Genomic DNA, 19,358 nt, shown 5'->3' on the forward strand with positions numbered 1-19,358 from the left:
ATCAGCTCGTTCTTCTCATTCCGAACCACCGTCATGCCACCCTTCTTTGGAACTACTTGCACAGGGCTCACCCATGCACTATCAGAAATAGGGTAGATCATGCCGGCATCTAACAGCTTAATCACTTCCTTCTTCACCACCTCTTTCATCACAGGATTAAGCCTCCTCTGTGGTTGAGCAACCGGCTTGTACTCATCCTCCATAAATATTTTATGCATGCAATAGGCTGGGCTGATTCCCTTGAGATCAGAAATAGACCAACCAATTGCCCCTTGATAGAACTTCAGAACTCTCACAAGTTTCTCCTCCTCCAATGGGGATAAGGAGCTACTTATGATAACCGGCTTGCTTCCACCTTCATCTAGAAACACATACTTTAGATGAGAAGGGAGTATCTTCAACTCTAGCTTCGGGGTGATCACCTCCCCATCATCCTTCGAATCTTCCATGTGCACTGAGTCCGGTGTCACCTCCTTATATGAGTCAAGGCTCCTCAAACATGCCTCAACCTCTCTATCTTCTTCTTCATGGAGGTATTCAACCATATTGACTAAGACTTTTTCCAAAGAGTTAGTGAAAGAGATATGCTTCCTGGAGTCTTCAACAAGTTCATCAATGACATCAACCCGGAAGCAACTGCTCTTGTCCTTGGGGTAGTGCATGGCATCAAACACATCAAAGTTAACCTCTTCATCATTCACTCTCACCTTAAGCTTCCCATCATCCACATCAATTAGAACTCTTGCAGTCTTCATGAATGGTCGGCCAAGAATGAGAGGTACATCAACGTCCTCTTCAATATCCATCACCACGAAATCAGCGGGAAATAAGAAACGGTCCACCTTCACCAGAACATCCTCCACAATGCCATGAGGATACTTCACAGATCGATCCGCCAACTGCAAAGTCATGCGAGTAGGCTTCACCTCCAAATCGCCAATCCTCTGAAGCATAGATAAGGGCATGAGATTAATGCTAGCCCCCAAATCAAGCAAAGCCTTCCCAATAGCTAAACTCCCAATAGTGACTGGGAGAGTGAAACTACCAGGGTCCTTGGATTTTGTTGGCAACATCTTCTGAATAATGGCACTACACCCCGCCTCCAATGTAATGGTCTCCTCTTCAAAATACTTTCTCTTCTTGGTGAGGAGCTCTTTCATGAACTTGGCATATGTAGGCATTTGCTCTAATGCCTCGGAGAACGGAATGTTAATTTGCAGGGTCTTGAAAATCTCCAAGAACCGAGCATATTGCCTCTCCTTATCCCTTTTTGAAGGTGCATGAGGATACGGTAAGCTCTTGGTGGGTGGCACCTTCACAATATTCCTCTCCTCCATGGGCGCCTTATTCTTTTCTCTACTGATTCTTTCTTTCTCTTTTTCAAGTTCTTTTTCTTTCTCCTTCTTTTTGTCATTTTCAATTTTTTCTTTATTCTCTACAACCGACTCACTTCCTCTACTCCTTCTCCACACTCCTGGGCCCTCTAAGATGATCTCTTCATCAACACTATCATCTTCATCTTTGCCTGTGTCATTCTTCTCCTTGCTCTCATCATTCTTCTCGCTCTCCTTCACCACAAACTCCCGACCATTCCTTGTAGATACTACATTCAAGTGCCCCTTCGGGTTTTGTTCAGTGTTGGCTGAGAAAGAACCTTTATGCTGCTCTGCTAGCTGCTTTGCTATTTGCCCCACCTGTATCTCCAAATTTTTAATTGAGGCATCAGTGTTCTTTTGGTTGGACATAGACAGTTGCATGAATTGTTGCAAGGTGTCTTCCAATTTGGTGGTTCTCTCATACAAAGGTGAGTGTTGGTGTTGATGTGGAGGTCTGCTACTTGATGAAGCATTCATGTCTGGTTTGTTTCCACCATAGTTATTTCTCCACCCCTGATTTGAATTTTGCGGATAGGGATGTTGAGAGAAATTTTGCCGCCCTTGATTCCCCATGTAATTCACTTCTGCACCTTGGGGATCAGAAGATCCGGCACAATAACCATTAGGGTGGTCACCTCCACAAAAATCACATGCCATCACTTGTTGCATAGGAGGAGCATTAGTGTGCATAGCTTGAAGTTGTTGAGGAAGCTTGGCCATCTGTTGATTCAAAGCTTCAATTTGTTGGGAAAGTATCTTGTTTTGAGCCAACACCGCATCTTGAGTGCTCAACTCCAAAACTCCTCTCTTGGTTGAAGAATTTCTACCATGCTGGCTCCTGAAGTCTGTGGAAGCCATGGACTCAATGATTGTGATAGCTTCTTCAGCAGTTCTGAACATGACTGACCCTCCAAAAGAAGCGTCCAATATCATCTTGGTTTGAGGTTGTAGCCCATTACAGAAAGTTTGAACTTGAAGCTCCACCTCAAAACCATGATTCGGGCACCTCCTCAACAATGATTTGTACCTCTCCCATGCTTCACATAGTGGCTCATCAGCACCTTGAGCAAAAGTAGCAATAGCAGTTCTGGCTTCAGTGTTCTTAGATGGGGGAAAGAACCTGGCTAAGAATTTGGTCTCCACATCCCTCCAAGTTGCCAGGCTTTGGTTTGGCTGAGAATGAAGCCAAGCCTTAGCCTTACCATTCAGAGAAAATGGAAACAACCTCATGAAAAGTGCCTCTTCATCAGTCCCAGAAACTCCAACTGAACCACACAACTCATAGAAAGTGTAGAGATGAGTGTGTGGGTCTTCATGATCTAGGCCAGAAAATTGATGAGAGCTGATAAGCTGTAGCAGTGCAGGCTTCATTTCTGCTAGTTTGTCGTTCATTGTAGGCCTCACAATGCTTGAGAACTCCCTCGGGCTAGTGTAGGTGAAAGTATCACCTATAGTGCAATTTCATAGTTTGTGCAGTGAATGCAAAGTTGTGACTATTGGAATGAAAGCTGTAAATAAATATTGTTTTATGAATGGAAAAGGTAAGGAATGGTATTGTGGTATTGTGAGGTTGTGGGGGTCAGATTTCACCGAACGTAACACTAATGTATCCTTAATCTCTTGTTGAATTCATTGCTCAGTCAACCATAAATTTACTCAGACCTAATTCCTTAGAGAAAGAGTCTAGGTGCAAAATATTGAATATCAATCCCTTGAGTACTCAATACCTCCATCCGCATTACCGGTTAGGGTTTTAAGATTACTAATGGGTCAAGCCCTATCCCTAGGTACAATTCCCACTAGGCATATGTTCATAACTAGTTTCAAGGATATTTCCCAATACTCAATGAAACCTTAAATCATGCAAAGGGTGATCAAGCCAAAGCAAGCATTAAGCATAGAATCATACACAACAAGGAATGGAACAAAACATATATAACATTAAACACAAAAGGATTACAATAGAGTTTGTTGGTTACATCAAAACCCCAATACAATGGATAGAACCTCTCAAAACAAAGAGGGGAAAACTAAAATAGAGATGGAAAAGGAAAGGAAGAACCGAAGGAAAGACCCACACACGAACGGCTTCAAGCTCCGAGAATCCCTTCCACAGCTCCCAAAACGCGCCCAATGTGTGAATGAGGGAGAAAACCCTCGAAATTTTCCTTTTATGCAGCCTGAGGAAACAAATTAGGGTTATTGCGCCCGGCGCGTTACACTTCGCGCCCGGCGCGGGCTTCCCCTGATGCTCAATGTGCTCTCGGCCTTGAATTGCGCCCGGCGCAATTATAAATTGCGCCCGGCGCGAGGTTCCCAAAGGCTGAGAGTACTCTATTTTATGCCCGCCCGGCGAGATTAATACGGCGCCTGGCGCGGTTGCCTGCTCTGCTCCTTAATTCTTTTGATTTCCACTCCTTTAGCCTTGTTATCCTCAATTCTCTACTTGAATACCTGCATATACAAAAGAAACCAAAATGAGAACAATTATATTACAATAGTTCAAAGGGTGCGTGGAATTTGTTCAATAAGTCTCATCAAAAAGGAGGTAAATTTGAGACTTAACACATTATTGTACTTAATTATATAAAATTAGTTTGAATTTATTATAAGTTAATATGTAATAAAATATTAAAATAATAAAAAATATTATAAATTCATCATAAATTTTAAAAAACATTGATCCCTTCCCCACTTCAACTTTGCCGACATTTCCAATGATGATTGCAACAATATATTAAAAATAACAAATTAGAAAATTAATGAGAAAGGTATATATATATATATATATATATATAGACTAATTAATTTTATAAATTAAGAAAAAGTAAAATTATTTTTAATTTCTTATGAGAATTATAAAAATGAAAACTCCAATTTAAATTATTCATGAATCATGAAATTAAGAAGAAGAGTGAATACACCTAAACACGATAAAGATTAAAATTATGACAACAAAATGAGAATTGCAAATTAAAACATTGATGAATAAGAGAACAAATATCATTTTTGATAATACTATTCAATAATTTTTAATTTAATGTTATTTTCTCAAAATTCAATATTAAATTAAAATTTTATTTCACTTAAATTAAATATATAAAATTTAATATTAATAAAAAATTATTAAATATCTCATTCATATAGATTAAAATTAATATAATATATATGTTTTTAAAAAATGTAATAAAATACGAATAGTTAGATTACTTTTTTATCGTTGTTAAATTTTAACAAATTTGTTGACATATATTGAAGGTAATAGAAAGATTCAATCTAAAAGTGAATTTTAAGAAATTTGATATAAACACAAATTTTAATTTATAGAGAGAGAGAATGAGAAGAGAATCCACTTAATTTAAGTAATTTTATTAAATAACTTTTGATAAATTTATTTTAATTAATAATTAATTCATATTTTATGTTAAGTTATAACCATTTAACCGTTATATTAAAGGTAAAATTTTAATGTATACTCTAATTAATCCTTAATGCCATGTTTTCTTGAGCAATAAATGTTATAAAAGGATTTGTGGCGTTCCAGGGGATTTTTCCCCAACAAAAACATGTAATAAAATTATATATAATTGCAGGTTAAAAATTTCCATGGCATGCAGATAATGCTCGATGATGGACCAGATGTTGAAAACATTTAATTAGATTGAAATTTTTAAAAATTTTAAATCATTTTTTATTATAAAAAGTCTCGTAGTATATAATTAAAAAAAATTAATATAAAAATTTATATGATATTTAATTATAATTTTTTAAAAATATATCAAAATCTAATGATATTTAAATAAAATAATTAAAATATTTTTTTATGAATATGTTAAAATCTAATAATTTAATTAATATTTTTTATTTAAAATTTTTTTGTCAAGATATTTAAAAATATAAAGATTTAATTAGATTATTTTAATGAATTAATTTCATGAAATTTTTTTAGTGTAATTAATATATAATTCATTCATTCAACAATTTCAAAAATATCGTTAATATTTTACATGAATTTTTTTCGTTTATTTTTTTTTGTCTATCTCATCTTTTTTTTTTCTCTCTTTTTCACATCTTCTCTATTTCTTTGTGCCTCTTTTCTATCTTATCTTTTTTTTTTTCTCTCTCCTTTCTCATATCTTTTTTTTTTATCTCATTCTTTTTTCTTTCATCTCTCTCATTTATTTATTTATTTGCTTCTTGTTCTCTATTTTTTTTCTTATCTTTCTTTTTTATCTATCAACATTTTTTTGTTATATTTTAATCCTATCTTATGTTACAGGATCTTTTATTTTATTCTCCCGCCATATTTTTTACAACAATTTCTATATGTAGAGAAATTATATTATTTTTAAAAAAATTTATATTGTCCTTTGAAATATAATAAAATCATTTCAAATCTTATAAATTCTTAAACTACAAATTCATTAAAATTCATATTACAAAATCTTGATTAAATTTTTTTAAAAAAATCTTAAAAATAATTAAAGTTTCACAAAAAATTTTAAAATTCTCAATACTAAAAAAGTCTTATAAAATCTTAATTCAATACATCCGTAAACTCCCAATGCTTATAAATTGGTACATGCAAGAAGGAACTGCACAACACATTTGTATAGTTTGGTTCTTTGGAAATACTAAAATTAAAGAATGGCCCATGTTAAGCTTGCTCCTTTGGTCGTCTTCTTGCTTGCCACTTCTTGTATGTAGCTTACATTATTTTTTATTTCTTCTTGATTTCAATTATATATTTCAGGACTATGAGATATTAGAATATGTATATATATACAAACGTGTGCATTTGTTGGAACTTTTGATATATGTATGTTGTCAGTAATGTTTTCCATGAAGAAGATTCCATGAAGAAGATAGAAGCAGTTGTTTGTTCAGGTTATTGTTCGCTGCATGAATCATGCGACAATGATGGTAATTGTATTTGTCACCCTACGCGTGTGGGAGCTATCGTTGTTGGTGCTGGGCCGGCTAGTCCACCTGTTCCTCCACCATAGTATGATATTGTCCGCTTTACCGATGTGGGACTTGGGATGAATCCCAACAAACCTCCTCCTCCCCTCAAGCGATAATCCGTCACCATCTTGTATCGCCGTTAACTGTACGGGGACACGCCGCCTGAACACCACAATATCAGGAAGACTTTCGACACAAGGCACCAAGTTCAGATCTCGTCACCATCTTGTATCGCCGTTAACTGTACGGGGACACGCCGCCTGAACACCACAATATCAGGAAGACTTTCGACACAAGGCACCAAGTTCGGATCTCTTCTCCATCGCGAGGCACAACACTGAGGGTCTTCCCGCATCGAACCCTAGTCGAACCACTTGCTGGGCCCGCTAGTCCACCTGTTCCTCCACCATAGTATGATATTGTCCGCTTTGGGCCCAAGCCCGCACGGTTTTGTTTTTGGACTCCTTTCCAAAAGGTCTCATACTATGTGGAATGGTGGACACTTATAAACTAACTAATGTTCCTTCATTTTACCGATGTGGGACTTGGGATGAATCCCAACAGTTGGTACCTGCATTCATAAAAACTATATTCCAACTCTTTCAACGATATTTAAAATTTTGAATTATTATAACGATACTAGAGATGTTTGTGTTGACATGGGCCCACATGAACATTGTCATCAAATCAGTGCCACACATAAAATTTCAACACTTGCCAATGATGTTTTGTTTTATTTTTAAATTAAAATTAAAGTCATAAAGTAGGAGTACTTGAATCTTACCATCAAAGGTGGTAATAGCTTTGCTTTAAATATCGTGTCACGTCCCTTTGCAATTTGCATGCATGGTAGGTAGAACCTTCACAAACATCGATTCTCACTTATCATGTTTTCGTATTATTACAAAAATGTGTTGTTTTAATTATAAATAATAAAATATGCCTAAAGAAAAACAAAAGTAATTACTTAAATAAATGAGGTTTAAGCTATTCGACCCCCAAAAAACCAACAGAGAAACCCAAACAAAGTACCTTAAGTGAAAAAGATTTCCTAAATCACTAGGAGCATGTTTTAGCGATGGACCTTCAAGGTTAAGTACTTTCAAAACCCTTGACTTTGAAGATAATTGAGCCATAATAGGCTCAAGCAGTCCTCCTTTTCCAAAAGCATGAAAAGCACGGATGTGTGTCGATATTTCTCTTCAACACTATGTTGGAACTAGTGTCTATGGATAGGCGTCTTGATATTCCAACTCTGGTTGTGGCTGTGGCTGTGGCTGATTCATCATCACCTTCTTCTACAAAATGGCAAAAACTTAAGTCCTTTGCTTTACTTACGATCATGTCATGTAATAAATCATGGACTTGACAACATTTAACGTTCCCTGCAAAGCCAACTGTCGAGACTTGAGCTAGACTTCTATAAATTAACTCAGTTAAGTACTCATCTGCAACTTGTTCCAAAGTTCTTCTCCCATCAGATTTGACAAACCCTTCTGCTATCCATTGTCGAGTTAACTTGTTATGATGAATGGAGTAGTCCTCCGGATAGATACCAAAATACAAAATGCATGGTTTCAAATGAAAATATTTGTCCTTGATGAACTGTAAATAAAAATTATCTTCTATGTGGATAATTTTAAGAAAGGAATGAAATTGGTAATATTGTTTCTATTTGTAAATAATAAAAAGTAATTTATGATGAAATGATTTATAATTTATTTATTTTTAGTAATGTCCAATAAGTATGTTTTTAATTTGGATTTACAAAATAGCAATTATATATTTAATATTTATGAATTTTAATCAAAATTACAAGTACACAATTATTATATTGTATGAACATTGATATATATGATGACACGTATCTTAAAAGTATCGTATTCTATATATTTTAAAATTATCATATCGTCGTATCGGATACGTGTCGTATCCGATACGCGTATCGTATCGGTGCATCATAGGCCAAAGCTTTGCTTCAAATTATGGCTGAGAAAAGTATTAAATTGTGCTTAACATGTCCTCTATTGGATAACTTGGGACAATTATTCATTTATTAAAACAATATAGAGTTTTTTGGAGTTTCTGAAATTCAGATTTCTCAAATGAGGCAAATATTGTAAAACACAAAAGGAAAAGAAAATTACTATCGTTTAATTAGTAATTTTCCTTTAACAAAAAGAGAAAGAAAAAAAAAAACCCTATTCTAGTATTTGACAAAATTAATAACATTTAAGCTTTCTTGTGGTTGTACAATTAAGTTAATTTATCTTTTAATTTGTTCATCTAAAGACAAAGGAAATTGAAAAAAAAAACATGATATGGTACCTTTAATTGTTTGACAGTGCTAGCCTTGTGTGTACGCGAGAGTGATGCCTCAGAGTGGAGTCTACAATGAGTGAACACACATTACTACTTCACTTTAAATCTTTTACTATTTTATTTTACAAACATCATCTTTTCTAATCTATACACATTTCTTATTTCAAGGATTTCACAATTACCAAATACAATAATTCAACGTAATGTTTCCTTTTTTACATAATTCTAATCTCTTTAAAATACATTATATATTTTTCTTTACCTTATGTTCCAACAAAGTGGAATTCACTTCCAGTTTGATTCATATTAAAAGGACAAGAGAGAGTATTGGGTAAAAAAAAAATCAACACTTATTAACAAGTGCCTTTAGTTAAAGATCCATGTCAACAGTGACTAATGAAGCACCTTTTTTTGAAGCAGTACAACTTCTCATTTTTGAACCATTACCTTTGAATCCATCCCGAAGAGCAACTATAACTGACTACAATCCAATAGGTGAAATAAGTTCTGCCAAAAAGGGAACATGTTAATCAGTTAAAGAGCAAGCAACAATCATGGAATTGTTTTTGCTGTAATGTCCATTAATTCAGTTCCAAATGCACAGTCACTTACTGAACCAGCCTTCAATCATTCAGCTCATTTTTCTCCAAAGTGGAGATTCGTGGCACTGGTAGTTCAGGCCCTGGAAACAGGAAAGCCTTCCCATATAAGTTTTTAAGACACTCAGCATTGGTCCTTCAATTTCTCTACAACTTTAAGTCTTATTTATTTATTTATTTCATCATAACACTACTTTTGAAAGTTCTATAGTTCAATTTATTCTAGGTCTCTTATTCATGTTCTTCATCAAGCTTTCTTAAGTTGTCATTGCCTACTGATTAGTTACCTTGTTGCCAATTAGTGGAAACAGAGGATGTTTTCAAGTCTAAGTAGATGTTCCCATGTCATGATAAGTGTTAACTCCATGTTGATGGAGACGAAATTTTGGGTTTCTATGATATTCTTTTGGTTTGAGACAAAAATTAAGAGTAAGAGTTAGACGCCCTCCGTCAACCTAACATTTTTTCCTAAACCTCGTAAATAGAATATTTAATAATTCACTTTGGTAAATTGAAGAAACGAGATAGACATCCACATTTACTTCAAGTCAAAAAAATTGATTGTTGTTAAAAAATTTCTACTCTAAGGTAGTTATATCAAATTTAATAATGCACATTATTTTTCTTGAAATCTTGCCAATTGGCTATTGATGAAAGTTTTCATAACAATCCATGACCAAATATGCTTACTATCACTTTTAACAATGTTCTCAAGTAACATTTACTCTCAAAAGAAAATAAATAAACATCATCATATCATCAATATAAGATACAAAAAGCAAAGTATTTATAAATGACTATAAACTTATAATAAAATTTGTGCTTTACTGCTTAAATCTTACCACTAATGGGAAAGAATTTCTTTGATGTAATTGTGGTTGAAAAGAAATCTCTACGCTTTCCGTGGATAAGCTCAATGAATGATGTGTGGCGAATCACTTGATAAAAGCTTGCGCTTCCTAGATGAGGAATTTTTGCTGAACATCTTGTTTAAGTTTAATTGTTGAAGATCCTTCTTAAATACCAAACGATATCCGCAATTTTTCACCTCCAAATGGTAACCTTTAGGGTGGTGAAATATGACTGTTGTGAATCCCACTTTATCAAGATCAGGCATTTCGTCTTCATCTGGACTTCGAAAAGCATTGATTGTTTCCTGAGAGTGAAACGTTATGAACAAGTGATCTATTTCACCTGTGACCAGATCATTGGTTAAAAGTATTGGAAGTACCCAATCTGATTTATGCAAAACTTGTATATTTTGAAAATTGTATCCAATACTTCCAAAATTATCATGTTGCCATCTATCATTCAAATTATTAGGATCATGATGCGCCACTAACAAAGAACAACAAGCGAGACCCATCCAATTTGGGTCTTCCATAATAACAGGAGACAGGTTCACGCTTATTGACCCACCCACATTTTGTTTACTGAACCACCTTGGAATTTGAGTTCCAGGAATAACAATCCGAAGACTATGCAAGGAACGGGAGGATTGCAAGAAAGCCTGATACAAAAAAAATAAAAATAAAAATAAAAAATGATTAATATGTATAACTACTTAAAAATTGGATACATAGAAAAAATAAGATAAAGAAAGAAAGGATGGAGTCGTTACCTTAAATATTTGTATCATCCAAGAAAAAACCATATGATAACAATGTTCCATTTCACTCAAATTGGGGCAATTAAAAATATATAAACCCCCATAATATGCGCTAGATTTGTTTTTTTTGGTTGTTGGAAGCTCAGGCAAATATTTCAGCTGCTTGCAGTGCTGCAAATTTAAACGCTGAAGATTGGAAAGCTCCTTGATGGTAGTAGGTAGTCTCACGAATTTGTTTCCCCCCAAATTTAAGGTTTCTAAAGACTGTAAGGTCCCAATACCATCGGGAATTTGAAGTAGATTGCAGAAACTTAGATCAAGATATCGCAAACATGGGAAACGAGACAAATATGGCAACAATAAATCAAGTGAATCTCCATGTTTGTGAGAGGAAAGGAAATACAAAGGCAACATTAGAATTTCATATACAGAGGATGTTGATAATTGGATAACACTTGTATTTTTATCAACGTTCTCCAAATGTTCTGCCTCCCTTGATTTCTTTAGCAGACGATTATTTAGTAATTTTGAGCAGCCAGAGAGATTTAGCGCCTTAAGAGATTTGAGTCCGAAAATGATATTCAAATTGTGGAAAAGATTTTTACAATTTTTCAAATTCAGAGAAAAAAGTTCTCTCAGAATACCAATGGATGGGTGGATCCGCGTAATATTTATACATCCTTTAAGAGTAAGACGCCTAAGACGAGGAACTCCCGTTAAGTCTGGCATCTCAATAAGATTTTTACAATTTTCCAAATTCAGAGAAACAAGTTTTCTCAGAATACCAATGGATGGCTGGATCCGCCTAATATTTATACATCCTTGAAGAATAAGACGCCTAAGACGAGGAACTCCCGTTAAATCTGGCACCTCAATAAGATTTTTGGAGTGGCTAAGATTTAGATATATCAAATTTGGCAGATGCTGTAAAAGAAACAAAAGAAAGAAAGTTACAATCCATCATTTAATTTTTCATTTCTTTGACAAACAGAAAGAAAAAACGATAATCTCTGTCTTGAGTTGGATACAAGGAGAAAAAATCAATGACATTTAAGTTTTTTTATGATTCTTTAATTATGTTATATATATATATATAAATTATCTTTTTTCTGTTTCTTTAAAGATATATAAAATTGAAAACCAATAATATAGTACCTTTGTGCCTTTCCATAATTGTTTGAGATTGCTATGACACAAGATCAACTCTACTAGATTATCCGGATGAAAATTTGATGGCAAACAAATGAAAGGATATCTATGCCAAGATAGATATCTTAATTCATTAGAAAGATAGTTGAGACTTCCCAAAAAATTCACATTCCCAAGTATGAGCAACTTGAGATGCTTCATTTTTGATATAGCATTCACTGTCATTGTTGTTTCCAAATGCTCTTCATAATATTTTTTATTAATAAATATGGCTTCAAGATCTTTGGCTTCCTAAGGAATTGCAAAAAGGAATAATAATATTAGATTGCTTAATAATTTGTAGATTTTGAAAAAATGGTAGCATAAAATTTTAGATTGAAAATCTATTTTACCTCATTTTTTATCATGACATTTTGGAGATCTTTGATGTCCCATAACCCGCTCCACTTTCTTGGTTCATTGGGTGATTTTTCTCGAACAATACTTCTGCCTAACTCTTTTAACAAGTCGTGCATTTTAACCCCCCATTTATCACAAGTTATGAGTGATTTTTCAATGAGAACTTTCATGCCAATATCGGGAAAAAATCCACGATAGTCTAGAAACCTTTTTATTGTTCCCTTACTCTGTTGTTGGTGTCTATCACAAAAGAAACAAACAATATCTAAAAATATTTCTTTTTCCATTTCCTTCAATCCATCAAAACTTATTCGCAACACCTCCATAATATCTTTGTTTGGATATTCTTTTAGTCTAGCCAATGCACTTCTCCACTCATAAACATCTCGACCAAACAAAAATGAGCCTAACACTTTAATTGCTAAAGGAAGGCCATCAACATATTTTAGTACACCATAGGTCAACTCTTCATAATCATTCAAAATATCATCAGATTTGAAAGTTTTTCTACAAAATAATTGAAGAGCTTTATTTGCATTCAACAATTGAACATTGTAAACTTCATTCACTCCATAATTTCTTAAGATATGACTATCTCTAGAGATTATGAGGATTCTACTCCCTACACCTAGATATTTAGGATGCAAAGCCAATTTTTCCAATTGTTCATCTTGATCAACATTATCTAGAACAATAAGCACCTTTAAGTGGCACAACCTAGTTCTTATCAACAAGGTTCCTTGGTAAAGATTGTTTATCTCAACATTACCTTGATTTAGAGCTTGACAAAGAAGTTGTTTTTGTGCAACGACGGGTCCAAACTCCCCATAAATTTTGCTTACATCATCAATGAAACAACAAGCATCATATTGATGAGAGATTTTATCAAATAAAGCAGTAGCGAGTGTTGTCTTTCCTATTCCACCCATCCCACTTATTCCTATTACTCGAACAACTTCATTTGCATCTGGATCAACAAGTTCCTCTAATTGTTTTACACGAGAGTGCATGTCAACTAAATCATCTCCAAAATTCAAAATTTGATTATGACCCAATAAGTTGATTACCTCTTCAACAACTTTTTCTATTTCTTCATGTTGTAGCCTGAAAACCAAAGTGGAGCAAAAACATTGATGCATCACTAACGGTGAGACTTCTAAAAAAAAACCTCTATATATAATACAAAAAATATGGCCAGGCACTTACTTATTCAGTACATCCCACCCACAACGGTTGGCAATTGCCTTCATAGCTTCCCTCAATTTTTTTACCATTTCCAAATCATCTCTAAAGCTTTCTTCGTATTCGGCAAAAGCTTTTTGAAACTCTCCACTTTGTTTTCGAACTTCAGAAGGAGTGACATCATAGAAAATAGGAAGAACACTTTGACCTGTTTCTTTAACCCAATCAAAAATCATTGTCAACTCTTTCAAGCACCATGAGGATGATGCATAATTCTTTGAGAAGACAACAATGAAAAGACGTGATCGTTTGATTGCTTGCATGAGCTCAGGTTCCAAGAGTTGCCCTTTATTGATATTTTGGTTATCTCTGAAGGCAACAACACCTTTCCTTCGAAGAGCAGCAAAAAGATGATCAGTGAAATTATTACGAGTATCCTCACCTCTAAAGCTCACAAAAACATCAAAATTCATTGTGCGTGATGAAGAACCGTTATTGTTGGTTATGCAAGCCATTGCAGAATTTGAAGATTGAAAACTCACTTGCTGAAGATAAAGTGTAATGTAATGAATAATAGACTCAAGGTAGTTGTGGGAGGACTAATCTTTTTATAATAAATGACAAAATGCGTAGAAAGTTTATATAAATCACTCGAAGACGTGTTTTAAGGAGAACAAGAGTCATAGCGCGGAACCATATATTAATATAAATATTGATTAATAAATTGTTATTGTAACGCATTTTCTTCTCGGTTTCTCTTGTACCTGTCAACTGTAATTAATATTTTATTTTTGAAAAAACTAATTAGAAAAAAACAAAAAATAGCAAGTATGTTGGAAAGAAATTGAAGAAGAATGCGTCAACGGCATATATTGTCCTTCACCTTCATGGTAACTTCTAACCATGCCTGTTCGACGACCTATATTATAGATATGCATACACCATAGAATACTGCTAGTCTTTGAAATCGATTTCAATAATTGTAACCCTTAAGTTGAATCGATATTTATTAAATGTTGAAAATGCAAAATGGGAAACTTCCTAGAAACAACGCCTAAACATTAGGTAAAACTTTCCACAAGATGACAATGAATATATAAGTGCATATACAAATATAAAATATGCTAACGTATTATTGTCAGATAAAATGTTTACTTATAAAATAATGATATTGTTTTGTTTATAAAAAAATATTTTAAAAATAATATAAGTTTATTTGATTCATTTACATCATATATTTTTTGTCTGCCGGCACAAGATGGAAACATATCATTTAAAAAGAAAAAAAAAGTCAGGTTGGTCACATTCAAAGGCCATGTAATGTTAAAATCATCAAAACTAATATGATATGAATGTGCAATGTTAGAATTATTTTATGATATTTATTTGACGGGAATAGGAGAGTTATGACTTTGTTATTTTTACAAGGTTATTTTATACACAATTTCATGATAATATGTAATCTTATTTGTTCACTTTAGATTTAAGTCTTTACAATTTTATTTTTAATTATTATTTGGAAGACCTCTCAATTATTAGATTATGTGTTTACTTTATAAGTTATTATTATTTTTTATTTTATTGATGTATGACCTTATTTATATATCCTAACATATAAATGTTAAATGAAATCAAGGGACAATCAGACCTAGCAAAAATGAAATTCATTATAGATCCATCACCCTTTTTGTCGACATCATAGATCTTTAATATTTGGCAAGTTCCTCACTACTTCTGATACTCAAGTTTAAGTTAAGAGTTAAATAAGAAAAAAGGTAGAGTAGAAAAATGTTATTTAGATGAATAAAAAGATCTCTACTTATTATCTAAATAAGTAAAAAGATAAAGTACATACAAAAACTATTTTAATATTAATTAAAATGTAATTGTTTAATCTTTTTTATAAAACAGAATTGTTTTCTAAAACAATTATCTATATTATAAACATTAAAACAAGAAAAAGAGAAAAATCCTTTCTCTCGTATTCTATTACAAATTAAAGGAAAAAAGTGTGTTTTTTTTTTTATATCCTAAAGAAATGTTTTCGTTAAACTTTATTTCTATGCAAAGAATGGTTGTTATTCTTCATTTTCATGGCTCTCCGAAAGCACATTATTGACACAGTTCTTTTAACTATATATGAGTTGGATCGAAAAGACTTCAAATAAGGAGTTGAAAACGTTCACGACAATTTCTCTTGAGACATCCATGGAAACACCACACTCGCAGTTGTACATAGCTATGTACCCATGGGACACATATCACCATATCTTCACTTAGCCAACAAATTAGCAGATAGAGGAAACAAATTAAATCTCTTTTTTCATACCCAAACGAACGAAGGTAAAGGTGAAAACATTACGACCTCTATCCACTTTTAATAAATAAAAAAAAAATATACATATATAAAGTGACTCCCCTAGGCCTAATAATTCACCATTACTTTTTTTTTTCTTAATGCGCAATCCAACAAAATATAGTAATTATTTACCGTTTATTTATATAATACTATAAGATATTATGTTTTCTAATAACATCAATATTGATAAATAGTAACAAATCAAAAAATTTGGTAAGTGAAACCTTACTTGTTAAATTTTACAATTTTGTTACCAATATTGATATTATTAAATTTGATAATGTATCTTATAATATTTTGTAAATAAATAATAAATAATCACTCAAAACTTTGTTGAATTATACATAAAAGGGAGAGCAACCCAATACTAAAGCGTATCACTTTATATATATGCATTTTTCAGGAACAAGGAGAAGCGAGAAGAGGAATCGATTGTATTTCCTCCTTTGTTCCCCATAGCAACTGGGGATAAAAAGCACCAAATTTGATGACTTATTAAGGGAAAATCGCTTTCTTTATCTTGTGGTCGACTGCAATTGAAAGATTCGTTCCTGTTTTAGGATTGGGGCGGCGTCCGCCCACTAATGTAAAGATTGGTCGGGGGAGAGGTCTTTTCGACAAAAGAGAATTTCTTTTTGATTGAGTTCCAGGCTTAAGAGCCGAATTAGCCATTGGGATTGGTGTACAGACAAGACTGATTAAGATTTGTAATTAGCTGCAATAAAAGAACAGCTGCTATTCCGACATCTGATTATAGCACCATCTGATTAGCAGCAATCCTTGATTGCTTTTGACTAGTTAAGTTAAGGCTGCTTTACTGATGAGGATTTTCGCAAACCTATCACTTGGCAAGTGAACCAAGTTTCGAAGTAGTATTTAAAGATCGTCCTCAGGGATTTGAGTGATTAGTAATTCTTACTCTAATGATTTATAAGAAAATGATGTTCAAATTTCAGATGAGTGAAAATAGATTAAAACAACACAATAAAACAAATGTAATAAGGACAATGATTAAGAAACAAGGATTGGTTCGGAAGCACTTGCTAACTCATAGATCTTCTTAAAATAAATGCTATTCTAATTCCATTATTTCCACGTTCATTAAGTAATCCAACAAGATTCCTCAAGGTTGAATCCTAAAGTCATTAAGCTCAAAACATGATTCCTCTATGTTTTGAGTTCAACACTTCGCATTAAGAACAAGAACTTGAACAATGTGACTAACCAAATCAAGTCTATCCCTAGAACAAGAATTGATTAGGTGCAAGATTCAGTTCGGGTTTTCAAAAACGTTTTCCAACTGGATTCAAAAACCAAAAATTCATACAACGGGTGATCAAGCCGATATAAGCATTAAGTAAAGAATCATACACAAATAATGAGATTAAAATGCATATATTTAAGAAGGAGAAGAGTTAGTAGTTACATCCAACCAATCCTCAATGAAATTAGCCACTCATGGCCATTACAATTTCTCCAGCAATTTCCATAAGAGATTACAAAGTTGGAAGTGAAAAAACCAGAGGTTTTGGGAGCTCCTGTACGTGACTCCTAGCTGCAGCCCCCAATCAGTTAGTTTTTAGCTGTAGTCTCCAATCAATGTATATACAGCTGTTTTTGCATTATTGGTTCAATTAGTGGTTTTTCCACTAATGATTTTCCCCTTTTTCCTTGTTTGTTTCTCCTTAATTTAAGGCTCCTTGTCTCTCTTTTTAATTGAGTGCTCATGTGCTTCTTGTTTCTTTCTTTAATTTTGTACCCCACTGTTTCTCTCTTTTCCTTTGTTTATATCAGCTTTAAAATAGGGGCAGAAAAGTGATTTTTATCTCCACAGCTACAGCTGTAGATTCACAGCTATAGCTCCAACTTTCTGGACCCTTTTCAGACTTCCACAGCTCGAGCTCCAAATTTCCAGATTTCCACAGCTCGAGCCCCAGATTCACAGCTCGAGCTCCAGATTCACAGCTCGAGCTCCAGATCTACAGCTATAGCTTCAAGTCTCTGGAACTTCACAATTTCTCCCCAAATTTTCACAGCTCGAGCTCCAGATCCACAGCTATAGCTGTGGATTTCTGCCTAGCCAAAAATTCTGCAAAAAATATGAGGAAATTCCTTAAAATTGCTACTACTCCTCTACTCTTATAATATAACTTAATTATTTAAATAAAAAGAGTGAAATAACATACATATTATCTCTAATTACCCAAAAAGAGTGCCAAAAGTTGAGTGCAAAACAAGCCTAAAAATGCACTCAACAACTACCCCAACTTAATCTCTTGTTGGTCCCCAACAAGATACCAATCAAAAACCAAAAAGGTTACTTCCTACCATAAGATTTCTTCTATATCAACAATAGGTAAACACTCAATCAATTCACCATCAAAAACCAATTTCTACTCACTGAGGTGCCCACAACAACAACCATGCCCAAACACAAAAATTGCAAGGCAAATCATAGCATGAACATTACAAACCAATATCTGAACATACTCTCTCAACAATGGCTCTCCAGGGTGAGTGTTTCTCTCAAGTCCATTCATCATTTCTATGAACATAAGCATTGATATCATCTCTTCAGTACTACTCTTTGAGAGAAATTAAGGATCACAAGGACTTTTTTTGGAAAGTTGAGGGTTGACTGAGGCTTGGTTAACAAAGGAATGTGGTTTTTCAGATTAACAGGGTTTAAACTCAAGATAGTAAAATGAACATGAACCAAACACTCCACTTTGCTCACTCTAAATATTCAACTCCAACCAAATCTCTCAGCCCAAAATCTTCCTCTAATTACACACCCTCTTTCCTTAAAGTTCTTTGCCTAGATTTCAAGAGGTCTCTCTCTCTTTTAAGACTTTTTGTACAGGTGCTTGCTTATTTGGCTCTTGATTTGTTTTGATTTTTTTTTTTTTTTTTTTTTGAATACAGGATAATGGTAAGATGAAACTAACAAGCACACTTGACTATAAGTAGAAAAACATGAAAGAGAGGTGACTCTTCCCTTCAAATTGCATTGGCTTACTTTCTCCATTTTCTCTCAACTTGACAACTCTAACCAACTACCCCAACTTAATTCCCAATTCATTTTCATTTCACTCTCAAAAGTTTTGGAGGGTGATGAGTTGGCATTTGGGAAAGGTTTAAGGTGATTTGAAGGTTAAAGCTCAAACAGGTTTTGAAGAATAGATTCAATTCTGGCTGGCTGTTTGGTTCTAGGCTTAAAAAGATTTCAGTTATTTATAATGGAATGCCTTGATCCTGTCCAAAACTTTCTCACAAGAACAATCATTCAAGATTCAACCAATGCAAACACATATGCTATGATGATGGCTCTCAAAAGTGGAAATATATATGACATATGCATTGTTTAGTCACTCTCACTCACCAGCTTGGCTAAATGT

The 19,358-nt window shown here is 33.6% G+C and overlaps 2 protein-coding genes and 1 non-coding gene across 22 annotated transcripts; 1 reads left to right on the top strand and 2 right to left on the bottom strand.

Moving 5' to 3' along the window:
• Positions 1-550: 550 nt before the first annotated feature.
• Positions 551-2,768, bottom strand: LOC145950266 (uncharacterized). The gene is made up of 3 exons (XM_083061337.1): positions 1,451-2,768; positions 687-1,375; positions 551-598 (listed from the first exon to the last, which is right to left on the bottom strand). Exons 1-3 carry the CDS (start codon positions 2,766-2,768, stop codon positions 551-553), a joined length of 2,055 nt encoding a protein of 684 aa, XP_082917463.1.
• LOC145951008 (small nucleolar RNA R71) lies at positions 2,365-2,470 on the top strand. The gene has a single exon (XR_014428834.1). It is a non-coding gene; the product is annotated as a small nucleolar RNA R71 (small nucleolar RNA).
• A 2,492-nt stretch (positions 2,769-5,260) lies between the features above and the next one.
• On the bottom strand, positions 5,261-14,463 carry LOC109792038 (TMV resistance protein N). 20 transcript variants are annotated; one of them, XM_083062789.1, is made up of 11 exons: positions 13,626-14,462; positions 12,413-13,523; positions 12,027-12,311; positions 10,884-11,795; positions 10,105-10,772; positions 9,276-9,345; positions 9,111-9,170; positions 8,670-8,730; positions 7,374-7,837; positions 7,126-7,201; positions 5,272-6,912 (listed from the first exon to the last, which is right to left on the bottom strand). In XM_083062789.1, exons 1-5 carry the CDS (start codon positions 14,114-14,116, stop codon positions 10,176-10,178), a joined length of 3,396 nt encoding a protein of 1,131 aa, XP_082918915.1. In that variant the 5' UTR covers positions 14,117-14,462; the 3' UTR covers positions 5,272-6,912; positions 7,126-7,201; positions 7,374-7,837; positions 8,670-8,730; positions 9,111-9,170; positions 9,276-9,345; positions 10,105-10,175. The 20 variants fall into 20 exon arrangements, with proteins under 20 accessions (XP_082918924.1, XP_082918922.1, XP_082918919.1 ...); XM_029270031.2 differs by having other exon boundaries at positions 5,272-6,927; XM_083062794.1 differs by lacking the exon at positions 7,374-7,837 and having other exon boundaries at positions 5,267-6,927.
• Between the last annotated feature and the right edge of the window lie 4,895 nt (positions 14,464-19,358).

Source organism: Cajanus cajan, chromosome 8, assembly GCF_000230855.2.
Source record: "Cajanus cajan strain Asha chromosome 8, NIPB_CcT2T_4, whole genome shotgun sequence".
In the NCBI taxonomy this organism is placed as follows: Eukaryota; Viridiplantae; Streptophyta; class Magnoliopsida; order Fabales; family Fabaceae; genus Cajanus; species Cajanus cajan.